At 50.3% G+C, this 16,037-nt stretch overlaps 1 protein-coding gene across 6 annotated transcripts in view; it reads right to left on the bottom strand.

Annotated features, from left to right (window-relative positions):
* Nucleotides 1-16,037, bottom strand: part of SEPT5 (septin 5) — a 57,390-nt gene that overhangs the window by 15,262 nt on the left and 26,091 nt on the right. Inside the window, exon 1 of one of the 6 annotated variants that reach the window (XM_025201554.1) lies at nucleotides 6,704-6,923. The exons of 2 other annotated variants lie outside the window; for them this stretch is intronic. In XM_025201554.1, the coding sequence (XP_025057339.1) occupies nucleotides 6,704-6,793 (90 nt within the window). In that variant the 5' untranslated portion in view covers nucleotides 6,794-6,923. Of the gene's footprint in view, nucleotides 1-5,703; nucleotides 6,155-6,573; nucleotides 6,668-6,703; nucleotides 6,924-16,037 lie in introns of those variants that run through there. 3 more of the 6 variants (XM_006021535.3, XM_025201556.1, XM_025201557.1) reach the window with 3 other exon arrangements.

The following is a 16,037-nucleotide window of genomic DNA, read 5'->3' as shown; positions in this document are numbered from 1 at the left end:
TCATGTAAGGAAAAAGCCACAGCTCCAATGTATTATGCTCCCCAGGGCTGCCCAGGCTCTGGGGCTGTGTATAAAAGGCCATGACAAAACAGAGATCAATGGTCTCAAATGGCAGCACAGGAAGTTTAGGTTGGATATTAGCAACCTTAGAAGCATGGTGAAGCACTGGAACGGGTTACCTAGACAGGTGGTGAAATCTCCATCCCTGGAGATTTTTAAGGCCTGGCTCGACAAAGCCTTGGCTGGGATGATCTAGTTCGGGATGGTCCTGCTTTGAGCAGGGGGTTGGACTAGATGGCCTCCTGAGATCCCTTCCAACCTTAATTTTCTATAATTCTATGATGAATTGGTCTCCACTCCCTTTATCAGGCTTTTATTTCTTGCACTGTCACCTCCACTCCTGACTAAGTAATGGGAAACACCAACCAGCTCTAGTAGTTATTTCAAAAGACAGTCAAGTATAAAGAGCCCAGAGAGTGACATAACAAAGTCAGAGAGACAGAGAACATGTCCAAGACTGTTGGGGCTCCAGATGTTTGATCCAAGAAGGGGCAGATCCAGCTGGACCTCCCAGCTCTTTCCCATTACAGATCCTCAGCACGTGTCTGCATCACACATGTATTTTCCAGCAGAGACCTCCCCCATATGGGAATACCAGCATGCAGCATCCATCAGCAGGTATCTCCCCTGGCCAGCAGTAAATGTACATGCCCATAGAGTTTGCAGTTCATAAGCCAACTGTATGTGTTCAGACTTGCGTGTGAAGAGCTGCACACCCAAAAAGCCACTGGCCATGCACAGTAGCATGAAGCTTTATTGGGCCTACAAGCTCAGGAGCAATGCCACACATTCTGAGTGCCACTGACTGGCACCTTATCTAACTGTGCCTTCTCATGAGTGCTCTTATCATAGCCTGTGAGCTCTACAGGCATACTGCAAGTGTGTAGCATGCACTGAATGGCTGCATCATGTGTCAGATAAGCCCAGTCCGTGTGAAAGGACACTGCCAGTCACTGCACACGGAAGGAGGAAATTTCATAAATTCATACCAGGGTAGAAGCTGCAGGCATGACAGATGCTGCAGGCAAACAGGTACTGTGTGTAGCCTGCCGCCTTTATGAGTCACTTTCAAAGATATTCTGCACACGTGGAAGAGGCCTGTGGCATAAACGTATTTTCAGAATGGGCTAACATCCCAGGCAGATGAAACTCAAGGGTGCACTCGCATCAGCAGATTCATTTCCAGGCCTAGCCCAGCCTTCCTTGGCTAGGAAGAACCACCCACACAGTCACTGTTAACATTGGCTTTCAGATGTGGCAGACGTTCCCTGGGGAACAGCAGACTCATTTACCTGCTTGTGCCCCTAAAATTCGAGCTTAGCTCGGCAAAGCCCCATGAATGCAGTATTCATAGCTCTCGCAGTCAGGGAGGAACTGCTGGCTGCGCACAGCTCCGGGTATACAGAGGCATCATTCTCTCAGCCAAGTCTGCTCCATCCTCACTTAGTAACAGTTTCCTACAGCCTGACTGCAAGAACAGCCCAGCACACAAACTGGGCTACAGCGATTGCTCCAGTGCTATACACATACCCCTCTCCACTCCTCCAGCCCCAGCCAGAGACTGCGTGAGGACCTTGGCAAAACTCACTCCTTTCTTACATATTTTCCAAGTCCCAACCAAGAGGAAGCAACAATTCACCGAACACCCAAGCTGGAGACATCACAGATTCTGCATTTCAAAACCGCGTCCTGAGAACAAACAAGCAGCAGGGATTCTCGCCACGCAGACAGAATCAGCACAGCCAAGAGCCTCTCGCAGCTCAGTCCCAGCACTGACACAGAGGTTTCCGCTCATACACGATGTTTCCCCCCTTCCTGGCCATCAAGCACAGCTTGCCAGAGAGTCTGACAGGACCCGCATGCAGGAGGTAACTTGGCCTCGCCAGCTCCATCATATCCGATGCGCTGTAAAAGACACAAAGCTGGAACCATGCAGACCTTTGGTCTGTCTCGCTTGCCAGCATCTTGTCCTGTAGCCTGGTATAAATCAGCATAACACCCCTACTTCAAGCAGGTTTACATGCTCTAAGGATCAGTCCTGTTCCTATTTTTTTTTACTTTCAGCCCAACTATGCGGTGCCTGGGACAACTGCTTGCAACAAAACCAAACCCTGGTGGGGATAGGCCCAATCTTGAGTGCTTTGCAAGCTGGGGGAGTTTATAGGACACATTGACATGCTGACCACTAAACCCTGACAGAGTGGCTCAGACCTCTCCCTTCATGTGCTCAACACCACCACGGTGAGAACACCGAGTACATTTCAGCCATGGCCTGAAATGCCTCTTTGTCGCCTCATAGTTACTAGAGACACAAAGGGCTTGTTGACACCGTTCCTGCACAAAGCCCCAGAGTGCCGCCCTATGGGCACTCCCCTCCCACTCCCGCACATGTTGAAAATGAGGCCACGGGGCCACCTTTGAGCAGCACTGGGAGCATGCTTGGTGCTGCCCTTTGGCCTGCTTAATGATGCATGCTTGGGGTTGCTTGAAAGCAGCCACGCTGTCTCACTTCTGGGGTCTGGCACATGTGGGATCAGGTGCAGCCATGATTCATGGACAAAGAGATAGTGAAGACAGGCACCGAGAGGGACCGACAAACAAAATAAGAGAGAAGCCCCAGGCCCCCAGCATTCTTCCCAAACAAGGGTTTCATTAAGAGCGCTAAAAGGCTTTGATACCCCACATTACAGGGGTCGGCAAAACGCGGCCCGCAGGCCAGATGCAGCCCACCAGGTCATTCTATCCGGCCCGCTTGGCCCCTAAAAAAAAATTTAGAAAATTAATATTTATCAGCTCCTGGCTGCCTGTCATGTGGCCCTCAATGGCTTGCCAAAAACTCAGTAAGCAGCCCTCCGCCCGAAATAATTGCCCACCCCTGCCACATGACAACCCTAGAAACCAGAAGCAGCAGAGGAGCAAAGGGAAGGGACATGGAGGAAGGGGGTGTGCAGTGCAAAAAGGAGCAAGGCAGTGGAAGGAGTATGGGAGAAGGAACATGCAGAGTGACAAGGGGCCCGGGAAAAGGATGCATGGAGCAGGTGGAGCATGGGGAAAAGGACACACAAAGCAGGGGGGAATGGTTGTGGCTCTGGCCCTGACCCCAACCCCAACCCTGACCCTGAATCCAGGCTGGAGCTAGAGCCACCTGCTGCCTGTGCCAGGTGCTCCATGCTCCCAGAAAAGATGGAGCCAGAGCCAAAGTAACTCCAAAGGTAAGTGGACAAGGGCAGGGGTCAAAGGGGATAGGCGCCAGTGGGGGACAAGTAGCAGAGTGGGAAAGCATTGGGAGAGGGAGAGGCAGCAGGGAGACAGGTGGGAGGAGGAGTGCAAGTGGCAAGGAGGAAACAAGAGGAGCGGGGCAGGCTGCCTGTCCCCAGCTACTGCTTTCCGTGTGGCAGTGGTAGGAGGATATGAATTTAGAAGGAATCTCCAATAACTAGATTTTAGACATGGAAAGGTAAAACAAATGTATAATTTTCCAAGGATCTCAAATTCAAAGACAGGTAAATATGGTCCCAGGTGACTTCCACACACTGGACTCCATTGGATTATGAAGGGTGACCACCTATGAATAAATGCTGATAGTGCTCCTACAACGTGTTGCAAAAGTCCAATACAAAGCAGGCGAAGAAAGGCAGGAAACGTGGACGTGGCAGTGTCAGCTTGCAAGAGGGAACTGGCCGACTTGATCAAAAGAATCCCATCTCTTCAACGTCCACAGCACACCAAAGCTGTTCCACTTTGTGGCTGCTTGACTTGCGATTAAAATGTAAGTCAGTAAAAGAGGAGTCCTCAGAGAACAAACCACATCCTAACAAATGAGCAGCAGCGTTGGTCAGTAATACACCAATGTTGGGTTCAATATGCAGACATCTCCCTTAAACTCTTCGGAGGTGCTCAAGCTTTGCATGTGTTGCAGGACTGAGGTCTGAGTGGACACCTAACAGTGTCTAGAAAGTGTAATCGCCAGCTCCTGCCCCAAGGGACTGTAAGAGTGGGACAACTGCAGTAATAATACTTGGCCAGAAGAGCTGATTCAGTAGATGACTTGATATCAGGCAAATGGATCCCTGGTGTAACTATGCAAACTACAAGGTATGTAAACTGGTGCAATTCTGGCCCATTTTTACTGTGGCTACTCAGGCCAAGCTGGAGACCGCAGACAAATTACAGCCCTGGTTACATCACTATATCTTAACAGAGACTGGTCCCTTCAGTTCATCTGGGCAAAGCCTATCTGGCCCAAGGTGTCATCTTTAATCAGCAGCTCATTCACCTAACAACACATGTTCCCTTCAGCATTTTTAAAGTGAACATGAGGCTGCTCCATCCATAATCAGGATTGAGAACAAGGGGCGATGGGTGAGGAGGAGGGTGAGGTCAGAAGAGCTCTTCTTCCTCCTGCCTGGTGCTGCTCCACTACAAAAAGAACATCCTGCCTCCCTGGCTGATGTGGCGAGAGCTCCCCTGCCAGTTTAATTTCACTTCAACCCTTGTCTGTGATAGTTAATGGAAAGGAAACAGGCTGCTTCTGCAAGAAAGACAGCACTTTTCATTGCCAGCTGACTCCTTTAGGAGCATCCCTGGCAGGTTTCAAGAGGCCTTCCTGGGTGTAACACAGCCTTCAGTGTAGTTCTGAACTTACTAGAGGCCAAATATGCCTTGCCAGTGACTTTTCCGCCCCATACATGTGCCCTGCAAAAAGAAGCTAAGAAATTCAGCAGAGAAAACCTGTGAGGCCAAGAAGGGGCCTGCGCCCTGAACATACGAGATCAGCATGTCTGATCAATTGTGTGTTCTGTTTTAAGCCATTTTGCCTTCCAGGCTCCTAAGCTGCACTAATACCTGTATTCCTTAACACCTGGTATGAATGGGATCAGGAAGCCACCTGAGGAGAGCACTCATATCCGAGCTGGTGGAGGAAGGCTGGGTGCCTCTGAACTGCAGTAAAGCAGAATCCCTCTGCCCTGCAGACTTAGGCATTGATCCTAGGGCACCTGAAACAGTACCAAAACTCCCTCTCACCCAACAGAGCCCAGCATTTACAGGAACCTAAAGCAACCCCATTCACCAGGGAGAAACTAGCAGCAGGAGGAAGGCAGCCCAGCACAGAGCCATGTCAGAGAGGTCCTTCCTGACAGGATCCACTGCCATATCCTTTGCATACACTGTCTGTGCATCTCTTCCACCTCGCGCACATACTAAGGCAACTGGACATAGACCCACCAGCTGCGGCTGATGCCACCGAGAGAACAAGTGGAGGCTTCACAGACCTTCAGGACCCATCTGAAAACGCAAGCGTCTCCAGAGCAACAAAACTGTTTGGTCTAATCTCTAGCTCGGTATGTACTGTGCACCTCAATGAAGGTCACAACAATGCGTTCTACCCAGGTGAGATCCTGTTCTCTTCGTAATCAGCTGTGTCAGCCACGTACAGATGGGACAGGCAGTAAATCAAATGTTCTCTTGGGAATGACCCCCAGGCACTTTGATCCAAGATGTTCAAATTGAATCTGGGTTGCTGGCATTTGAGGACCAGAGCTACCATGAGAGAAATCTCTTTCCCAGCCATGGCACTCAGTCATGCTGCCTCTCTGTATATGTGATCAAATTCAAGGTGTGACTGTGCCCTGCTCCCCTTACCTCTGCAATCTTCCCATCATGTCCCCCAGCCGACATGTAATAGGACTGCCAAGCTAATGGGCCTAATCCATCCTGGTATGATTCCACAGGCCGGACCACTGGGTTTGGTTAGATCTAACCCTCAGTCGGAGGCCAAATGATGACTGAAGCCTGCATAAGCCCTGCAAAAGGCAGATAACAGGAAAGGAGCTATTTTATGCCCAAAGGTCACAGCAAATGCAACCCCCTGCATGTTTCCCTGGACTGTGACTAGTGTCAACATGAGCGTGTTCCTGTCGCTGCTGGCATCCCCTTTGACCAGTAACATTCACAGGACTGGAAAGCCCCAGCTTCTTGCAGCTGCTTCCATGTGGAAAAGCAGAGCCAGATCTGCCTGGGGATGCAACGACAGACCTTCAGATCACGGTCATTTCCTGCAGCCTAAACAGGCTTGAGACAGAAACAACTGCCTAAATCGGAAACCGCAGGTCCTGCAGCCCCTCCCCATCACAGAGCACAGCATGTAGGGGTAGCTGAAAAGAGGTCACCAACCCAGACTTCAATACCCCCATGGCAGCAGAGAGAAATGCTAGTTAAAATGCAGTGCAAAACAGGTACTGTGCATGTACACACACACACACACACACACACACACACACCCACACACAGAGCAATGCAGATTAGCTTGTACCCCATGTTCCCCCTTCCCCTGACTTGGACTGAATCAGCAAGGAGTCAGTAGATAAAATATGCCACCAAAGCACTGTCATGTGTCCCCAGCTGTCCCACTTCCCCTCTTGCTTTCCTGTTCCCTTTGCTCCAGTCCCTCTCTAGCCCCCACGAGTTCCCAGCCTAATCCTGATTCCACCCCCGGCCAAATCTTCCCCTTACCAGCTTCTTTCCGCTCCTCTGCTCTCCAGAGGTCTCTTCCTCTGCTACACATTCCTCCTCAGGCAGCATTCTCCCCCCTCCTGTCCCTGCTGCTCCCGGGATCACACATTGCTATAAATATGCCCTGTACCTTCAGCTTGGCCGAGTGGCTTCTCTGTGCCCGAGTCCGGGGAGAAAGCAGCTTCTCCACTAATCGCTCCTGAATAATGATTGTATCCATAACCACGGCGGGTGAGACACAGAGCCACCATGGGCCAAAAAATTAAAAAAAAACAACAATAAAACACCCAACCCATGTGTTCACTCCCAGCCTTGACTAATTCCATAAGGCAGCCACCCCCGCCTACACGCGCGCGCGCACACACACACACACACACACACACATATACATATACAGAGAGCTCGGCCCTTCTGCAAGGGAGAGAGCTCCCACAACAGCCAGCTGGCTGGAATTTCCTGCGCTGCTGCTTTAGCCTGGCTTGAGGGTGGGGCCTGTGAACAGGAACAGCGAGACAGGGACTAAGTGTAGCTCTGACAATAGCCCAGGCCAATTCCTCTGACGTGAGAATGGCTCCACAGCATGCCTTAAACAAACAGGATGCTGCCCCAGCCCAGAAGCTGAAGCCAGTTATCAGTTGGACTCCCGGTCTACTGTACTCCTTAGAAATTCTGACTGATGGAACCGAGTAACGTTTTGGTCCCGTGACGCCTGCTCTGTACCCCACCCCAAGCAGCCTCATAGCTTCACAGATGTTAGGCTTGGAAGGGACCTCAGTAGGTCATCGAGTCCAACCCCCTGCCCTGGGCAGGAAAGACTGCTGGGGTTCAAATGTCCCCAGGTAAGAGCTTGTCCAGTCTCCTCTTGAAGACCCCCAAGGTAGGGGAGAGCACCATCTCCCTTAGGAGTCCATTCCAGATTCTGGCAACCCTTACTGTGAAGAAGTTCTTCCTGATGTCCATCCTAAATCTGCTATCAGTTTCTGGCCATTGTTCCTAGTTACTCCAGGGGGTGCCCTAGTAAATAGAGCATCTCCTATTCCCTGCTGCCCTCCCCTGATGAATTTATAGGCAGCCACAAGATCACCTCTCATCCTTCTCATGAAGGTGGAGAGATCCAGGTCCCTTAGTCTCTCCTCACAGGGCCTTGCCTGCGGGCCTCTGACCGTACGAGCGGCCTCCTCTGAACCCTCTCAAGATTCTCCGTGTCCCCCTTGAAGTGCGGCACCCAAAACGGGATGCAGTACTACAATTGTGGCCTGACCAGTGCTGCATAGAGGGGAAGCATCACCACCCTGGACCTGTTTGTCATGCATCTGCTAATGCATGATGAAGTGCAGTTAGCTTTGTCGATTACTTTGTCACATTGACGACTCATGTTCATCTTGGAGTCAGCTATGACTCCAAGATCCCTTTCCGCTGCTGTGCTGCCGAGAAGGTCATCCCCCAGCCTGTAAGTGTGTTGGTGGTTCTTTTTGCCCAGGTGCAGCACTTTGCACTTGTCTTTGTTGAACTGCATCCTATTTCATTCTGCCCATTTTTCTAACCTTGTGTCTGAAACTGTTAAGACGCTGCAAAGTTTCCTGAAGACTCAGAAACCCAGATCCAAACCTCTCTGGATCTGGTCATTTGTGCTGTTAACCCATCTCTGCTTTCTACAGTGGTTCTCTTTGATCTTAAGTTAAGGCCCCACCAGTAGGCAACTGACCTTTGCTGACCCTACCTTTTCACCAATCCACTTTTTACCCTCCATGTTTTGAACCTTTGGGGTTCAGTCAAATTCACAGCCTTCCATTTTTGCAACCAAGACAAGTAGAAGTTTCTTTCAGAATCATAGGTTCATCTAACCCATCCCCCTGTATGAACACAGGATGTGCTATTCTGTTTTAATACTATAAGCCAATAAACCCAAGACATCATATGACTCCAGGAGCTGGGGATTTAAGAAATGCACCAGATGTGATGGAGCTTTTGATAAAATTGAAAGAGATGGCAACATCAATGGTTCAGGAGTGGCATGAACCTCTGTCTTTTTATACCTTGGGCAACCCCATGAGCATGGCTCTCCTGAGAATATGCATGAGTCAAGCTCCACATCACACCTCATCCTCCCATTCTGGGTTATACCTCTTCAACTGCTGCAACTCAAGACATCTCTCCTGAAAGGAAAGGCTCATCCTTACCATTTGAGCACCTGAAACCAAGGTCTCATCCATACACAGCTGTTAGTAAGGGAACCTGGGTGCTATGAGTTCTTGTGCACGGAGTTTTTGATGGTCCCCCATGGAGCCAATGGCTTTAAGCCTAGGGAGGGGTTAGAAAACAGTCTTTTTATATGTCCTGTGGGATACAGGAACTCCAGAAGAGAAAGAAAACAAAAGACCCAAACTTAATCAATGCCCACACCCTGTGGCTACAGGGGAGTCACATCCCCCAGATCTTAGGGGAGGGGCCCAAAAAAGGCTGGAAGAAAACGTATGGGCACCTTTGCTCTGTAACTGTCCAAAATGGCATCCACCTACCTACACCACCCTCTGATGAGGTATTATTTCTGCAGAAACAGTCCAAAGCCCTGGTGGTCATATGGTAGCTCAAGCAAACACCTGGTGCAGGGGTGAGGAGGGCGTAGATGCACTCTGCATCTCTTCCCTGGGCCTGCTTTCCGGAGAGCACATCAAGCAAGCAGCTCCCTATCGGCCAGTAATGGTCTGCCAATCCCACCCCACTGCACTTCATAAAGTGCTTTGAGATCTGCAGGGCCTGGGCAGGAGGAAGCACTGACAAAGTTAGGAGGGGCAGGGAGTGACAACTGTTCTGTGGTCCCTGTCTATGTACCCCAAAACAGGGCTGAGGGGCTATGGTTTACAAAAAGCAGCTGATCTGTGCCAAGCCCCTGCTCCCTCTGACTTCACTGTAATGTGTTCATTTATCTGGACACAGCCATCTGAGAGCAAAGGTCCACCAGGTTAACAGGCTGCTGAGTGAGCAGTGGGTATCATCCCATCAAGCAGGAGAGCTCTGATACTTCAGTTAATATATATATATGCTGCCTCTGTCCACTCATCAGCCTCAGACCCACCTCCAAGGCCTCAGAGAGACGGTGACTCAGGGCTGGATTTGCAGTGGGTGAAAAGCAGCCCACTGCGATGCAGCTCTCCAACCGCACACAGCAGGCACTTATATAACAGCCCTGACGTCCAAGCCAAACAGCGCCAGAGCTGCCACAGGCACACATGGGAAAGGCAGTGAAATTCCAAGGGAGAGCTGAGCACAGGGCTTCAGCTTGGCCTTAGCATACATGCTGGTGCTAGGAAGGACTCCTCTGTGCTGCCTGGTTATCTGGCTGTGTGGGGAAGATGGGAGCTGTATCCAGACAGGAGCAAAGAGAGTCAGGAGGCACTTTAGCTTTGACTCTGAACTTCCTTGTCTTTGCACTGGAAACCCCAGGGTCTCCACAGGAATGTGGGACTGGAAGCAGACCCCTGACTTCACCCCTTGTGTTTGATCCTCGCAGCTCTTTCTGAAGGGCCTGATGTTCTTTGCCAACCAGATGCCTCTATGCTGTGATATTACAAAAACAATCCCACAACAGCTCAGACGGAGCGAGCCAGCAAGGAACACATGCACAGGCAGGAGGAAGAGCACAGACTTCAGCATCCTCACTGGGATCATCAGTGAGGCACAGCTAACCTGCCACTGACTGTTATCAGAGCCTCTCCCCTCCTGCTCCCTGATGGCTTCATCTCTCTGGCATGTTTTGCCTTGTGTTGTTTTCATTTCTATCTCCCCTTCCCGGGAATATTTGGCAGTGACTCTCCGCAAGGGAAGTGACTCCACCAGGGGCTCAGAGAGGAAGAAGTCTCTGGTCACCAAATCTTGCTCTCACCCTGTGTTCTGCAGCTGGTTGTAAAGATAGCCCCTAGGGGTTGGATTAGATGATCTATGGGCATCCCTTCCAGCCTTACTTCTCTGTGATTCTTTCTCCGTCTCCACCCTAACTGGTATTCCCACTCCATCTCCAAACCTAACACCTAGCATCGCTCCTGGGTGCTTTTTCCTTATACAGCACTTTTCAAACATGAGCCTTTAAGCGCGAGAATACCATTATGCCCATGTCACAGAGACACTGATTTGAGGAGTGGCTTGTCCAGAGGTCACAGCAGGAGCTCCTGAGGATGGGTCAGTATAAATGGAGAGCTGAAGCTATGCCAACAGCCCCTCTATTCTCTGTGTGCCTGTTACAAGGTGGGGTGTAGGAGGGAGGGAAAAGAGGCAGCCAACCACAGCAAAGGGATTTCCCTAATTACCCTGCATTTATTGAGTTAAAAATTGGCTTTATGAAACTGGAGTCATCATAAAACACGTGGAGAGAAGAGAGGGGCCCTGGGAAACATTCCTAGAGCAGGAAACCTCCCTCCCTATGGCAGCTGTCATATCACACATGGCCAGCCCTTCCCTGCTCCTCCCTGCCAGCAGCTTGTTCATATTATACCTCATGGGTTTCATACCCCATCAGTTCTGGGCTCTGGTAACCACTGGAAAGGCCTGAACCTAGGACAACCTGGATGCAACCACCACAGCTTTGTGGTATGATGGGGGATCAGCATCCCTTAATATCAGACCACAGGTTGTAATTCACTCCCATGAGACTGTCACGCAATACTCCTAAACACTCAAAAGTTAGAGAGCATCAGGCCATCTGCTGGCATCTCCCCTTCTTTGTGGATAGCTGAAAGATGCTCACATCAGCATGGTTTCCTCCTGAGCGCAGGAGATTTGCCCCTTACCTTCCTGAATGGGTAACTCTCCTGCTACAGCCTGGAGCCCATGTGCGAGTGAAGAAATGTTAGGATACTGGGACTTTCTGGGCAAGAAACCCAGCTAGAGGCAGCAAAGGCAGCTACTCAGACAGTAAGGAGGCACTGCTCTGATGCCTTCCAGTGATTTTTCCCACCATTTCATCCTGTGAGCAACCTCTGCAAGTGAGCAATGACCTCTTTGCCCAAGCTCTCCCCCACACCCTTGTCAAACCCTTATAGCTTGGCAGACCACTTTCTGAAGGCCACCAACCATAGATCCTGGCTTGATGACCACCAAACAAGATTATTTGTCCTAGTAGGAATGGGCCTTGTATAGATGCACAATGCTGCACCATACCAAAGCATTTCTCCAAGCTGGCTTCAAGGAACAAGTTAATATTGACTGGTTGCTACTTAAACTGCAGCGTTGCCAGTGGCCCGAGGAGAAATGCTGACAGGACAAATACAAAAAAAAAGAAATTAAAAAAAAGAGATGCTGTATTCTGAAAATCCATTAACTGGCACATGACGCATAACTGCATCCTGAACAGAATCCCAGCGAGACAGACACGCCTTGGGATGCAGAAGAGAAAAGCTGAGGAGAGGAAAATCCAGAAGGACAAGCCCTGGCTACAGAGTACCTGTGAGGGTTGCAGGCTGCTTTATATAGCACTTCAAAGTGCTTTCTGGCCAGTAGCTATGGGTTGAACCCAACCTCATTTGATTATTTTGGATGATGTCATTCTGGGTCCTGATTCAAGCACAGCCACCAAACCATAAATTATGGGGGCAGAGAGAGAGAGTCACGTTTTGTATCATCCAAGCGCATGCCTGCCTGCAGAGCCACAGCCATTAGCTCAGGACATCTTAGCTGCACTGATAGGAATGCACAGGGCTCTGGGTGGAAGCTTTCGGAAGCGCCAAGTCAAGTTCTCACTCTGCTGGTGCCCCCTACAAACACGGAGCTGGAGATAGCCAGGCTCAACCCCATTCTAGTCCATCAAATCCAGAAACCAAATGCAAACCACTTTGGGAGGGCAGGGGGAAATAATTCATGGTGTCTCTCAAACATGGGTTATCAGCTTTTGCACAGGGGTTTAGCAAGGATTTCCAGTTCTTTATCATTTCAGGATCAAAAAAGCAAAGCTGCCGCCTTGCCTTATAATGGCTTGTTGGCCTTGTCACTCTCCATCCTGTACCCGCACTTCCTTGCCTTGTCTGCATTATTATTTTGCTCTTTGTATACACGGCGTTATGGTCCAGAGCACAACTAGGTCTGTGTCGAACACTGCCTGAACATACAAGAAGGGAAACTCCCTGCCCTGGAACAGGTGAGACGGACAAAGAACAGGAGGGGAAACTAAGGCACAGCAAGGGAGGGGCTGGCCCAAGATCAGGCAGCAGGTCAGTGGCAGAGCTGGGACTAGAACTGAGGTATCCTGGCCACCTTCCAGCTCTGTAACCCTTTGCAATACTGATAGGAAAAGTTTGCAGGCTGGCCTGACACAGTCTGCTCTTTCTGAATTTGTGTGCTCTTCTCATGGCTTACTTGGTAGTGCAATGTCCAGCCACCCTCCTCCCTCCGCTCAGCCACTCCCCTTTCCTGCCAGCACCGTTCTTGGGGAAGGGGGGCCCTGTGTGTGGGTAACAATGTCTAAGCATGGCCAACAGAGAAAGCAACCTGCTGCACAGGACAGAACAATGGATGTGGTGCAACAAACCCTGTCCATGGCTTCTGTTGCCTTGGGACAAGCCCAGCACAGGCCCCAATTTGATGGAGACAACCTTCTCCTTCATGGTGCACGGGCCAGGGGTGCAGTTTCTGCAGCATTAAGTAGAGGGTCACCTTTCAAAGATGCCCAACCCACCCATGCTGGTGAAAGACCTTTGAGTTTGAGCCTGATGTTCCCAGCAAAGCTTCCACCAACGGCCATACACACACAATTCATAGCGTTGCTCAAACTCACTGGTGACCCATGACCTATGACAGGCTGTACCAATGTGCGGAGCTTCTTTAAGCACCAGAAGAGCAGATGTTTTGAAGGCAAGTATCACCCTATACAGCTTATCCAGCTAGGCATCTCACCTGAGTCTCAGCTAATGAGATCAAGCCCTCCAGATGTGCCTAATGGAAATGCAGATGCCTGTGTCCTTTTTGAACAGGATGAAGTTCTGATAGCTGTAAACCATGTGCATTCACCCCCGACTTTGGACCTCTCAACAGCATGGAACAGGGAACAATAAGGGTATGTCTCTACCACCTCAGGAACCACACCAAGGAACCCTACAGTGAAGCGTGCCCTGCAGGCTGCCTCCAGAAACCAGTGCAACAGAGCCACTTTAGCCAGAGTGAGCTTGTTGGCTCTGAAATTTTCAAATCAATATATTTCCATTGTTTCAAAATGATTCTCCCTCCCTCCCTGCCACCCCACCCCAAGATTTTCCCTGCCCTTGGAAACTGCAGAAATCATATTTTTGGCTCTGGAATGATGGGTGAAAACTTTTCCCCAAATTCCCTGTGGAATGGAAATGCTGGCTTGGAGCCATAGCAAAGAGAAGGCAGCAGGTTCCCATCCAGGTTCCTGGCTGCAGAGAGAAGGCAGCAGGTTCCCAGGAAGACCAGGCACCAGTACTGAGTCCACAAGGACAGGATAAAGGAAGAAACTTGAGATCCAGGAGGAGGAAATGTTTATAACTAGAAATTGGGCAATGGAACAAGGGAGGCTGAGGAAGCCCCATCCCTGCCAATATTCACTGGCACTTTCCCATCAAGAGAGGAGAACAGCTGGCAACCCACATGACTCAGTTATTTTACTTTCTTCTACATCCTGGGTCCCTGCCACCACTTGCCCAATCTGGTCCCACCATCCTCTCAGGCCTGGACTGTCCTTGGCTCTAGCTGCTGCTGTTACAAATTCTGGACTGTGTGGCATAAACCTCAGCAGAGCTCAAGGGAGACAGGAGGAGAGCACTCAGCTTGCTATGAAAAGCTTGTGCCTTTAGGGCAGAGCTGAGAGCAGGATTGGTTCTGTGGCCAAGACACAGCACCACAAGGGAATTTCAGCTGAAATCCCAGCTCTGCAATGGTGCACAAGTCACTGGACCCCATTCATAATGGGGGTGATAACATGGGCAGCCTCCCTCTGCTTAAGCATGAGCCAATTTATGGCAGGAATTGCCCCTTCCTTACCAGAGAAATGGAGAGGACCTTGTAGCGCTGGAGCTTCTGAGACTTACCAGGTACAAGTAATAGCAAGGAGCTGCACAGCTACTGGGCACCAAAAAGGAGCAATTAACCAGCGGCCAGGGGCAACTAAGTTAGGGTCAGTTCATTTTAAGTAAAGTCCCTTTTTCCTCCAACCAAAGCAGTCACAGCCGAGTGCTGACTTCCATAGATCAGCCTTGGTGCAATGTGATGAACCTCCACACGAGGGGGACACTAGACTGCAGAATGGGTAACAGCCACTTGCTGCACTGACCTCAGCAGGGAGCTAACTCCATGGGTGCTTCTGGTGCTGTGCTCAGCGATGTGAGCATTGCTCTCTGTGCTGACTATGGCTTCATGTTGTGCTGACTCTGGGTGCAACTGGAGGCAAAAGTGAATCAACGTATTGGGAGCAAACCTTGAAGCCCTCCTCCTACACAAAGGCAGGAGCAGCAGCCCCAAGGGCAGGGTGGATGCCAAAGGGTGACAAGCGGAGAAGCAGCATGGCCTGCTGCATAAGGCCGTGAGGTATGTCTTTCTGCCACAAACTCTCCCAGTGACCCCAGGAAAGACGCTTGATCTCTGTGCCTTGGGGCCAACTGCTCTGAGCACTGGCTCTTCTGATGCTAGACTTGCTGTCGAACCAACATCCCCATGTCGCCCTGGGGGCCCTGCTGGTACTAGAGCTCCCACTAAAGTCACTCCCTGTGTGAGCACCAGGCCAGGGCATGGGGTGCACAGCAGAGGGAGATGTTCCAGATGCAACTCTATAGACCAGACCATTACAAAGCGCTGGACAGAGAAGGAATTCTTAGCCTCCTCTGCCACAGGTATTGCAGGACAGCAACACTTCCCTTTCATAGAATAATAAAAAATTATGGTTGGAAGAGACCTCAGAAAGTCATCTAGTCCAACCCCCTACTCAAAGCAGGATCATCCCCCAACTACCTCATTTCAGCCAAGGCTTTCTCTAGCTGGGTCTTAAAAACCTCTAAGGATGGAGATTCTACAACCTCTCTGGGTAGCCTGTTCTAGTGCTTTACTACCCTCCTTGAAAGACAGAATTTCCTAATATCCAACCTAAACCTCCCTTGCTGCAACTTGAAACCATTGCTCCTTGTTCTGTCATCTACCACCACTGAGAACAGTCCAGCTCCATCCTCTTTGGAATCACCCTTCAGGTAGTTGAAGGCTATTATTAAATCTCCTCTAAAGTCTTCTCTTCTCTAAACTAAAGGAGCCTGGCTCCCTCAGCCTCTCATCATAAGTCGTGTGCCCCAGGCCCCTGACCATTTTTGTTACCCTCCACTGGGCTCTCTCCAACTTGTCTACATGCTTCAGCTTTCCCTAAGCACATTCCCATCTGCTCCACACAAGGACCCAGACTCAAACAGATTCTTCTCTACTCTCAGAGCCACAGCTGGAAAAAAGAGTGAAGCAAAGAACATAGCTTGTAGCTGCCA

This window comes from Alligator sinensis, unplaced genomic scaffold, assembly GCF_000455745.1.
Source record: "Alligator sinensis unplaced genomic scaffold, ASM45574v1 scaffold570_1, whole genome shotgun sequence".
In the NCBI taxonomy this organism is placed as follows: domain Eukaryota; kingdom Metazoa; phylum Chordata; order Crocodylia; family Alligatoridae; genus Alligator; species Alligator sinensis.
The sequence above is the reverse complement of the archived record's forward strand: the minus strand, read 5'-3'. Positions and strand labels throughout refer to the sequence as shown.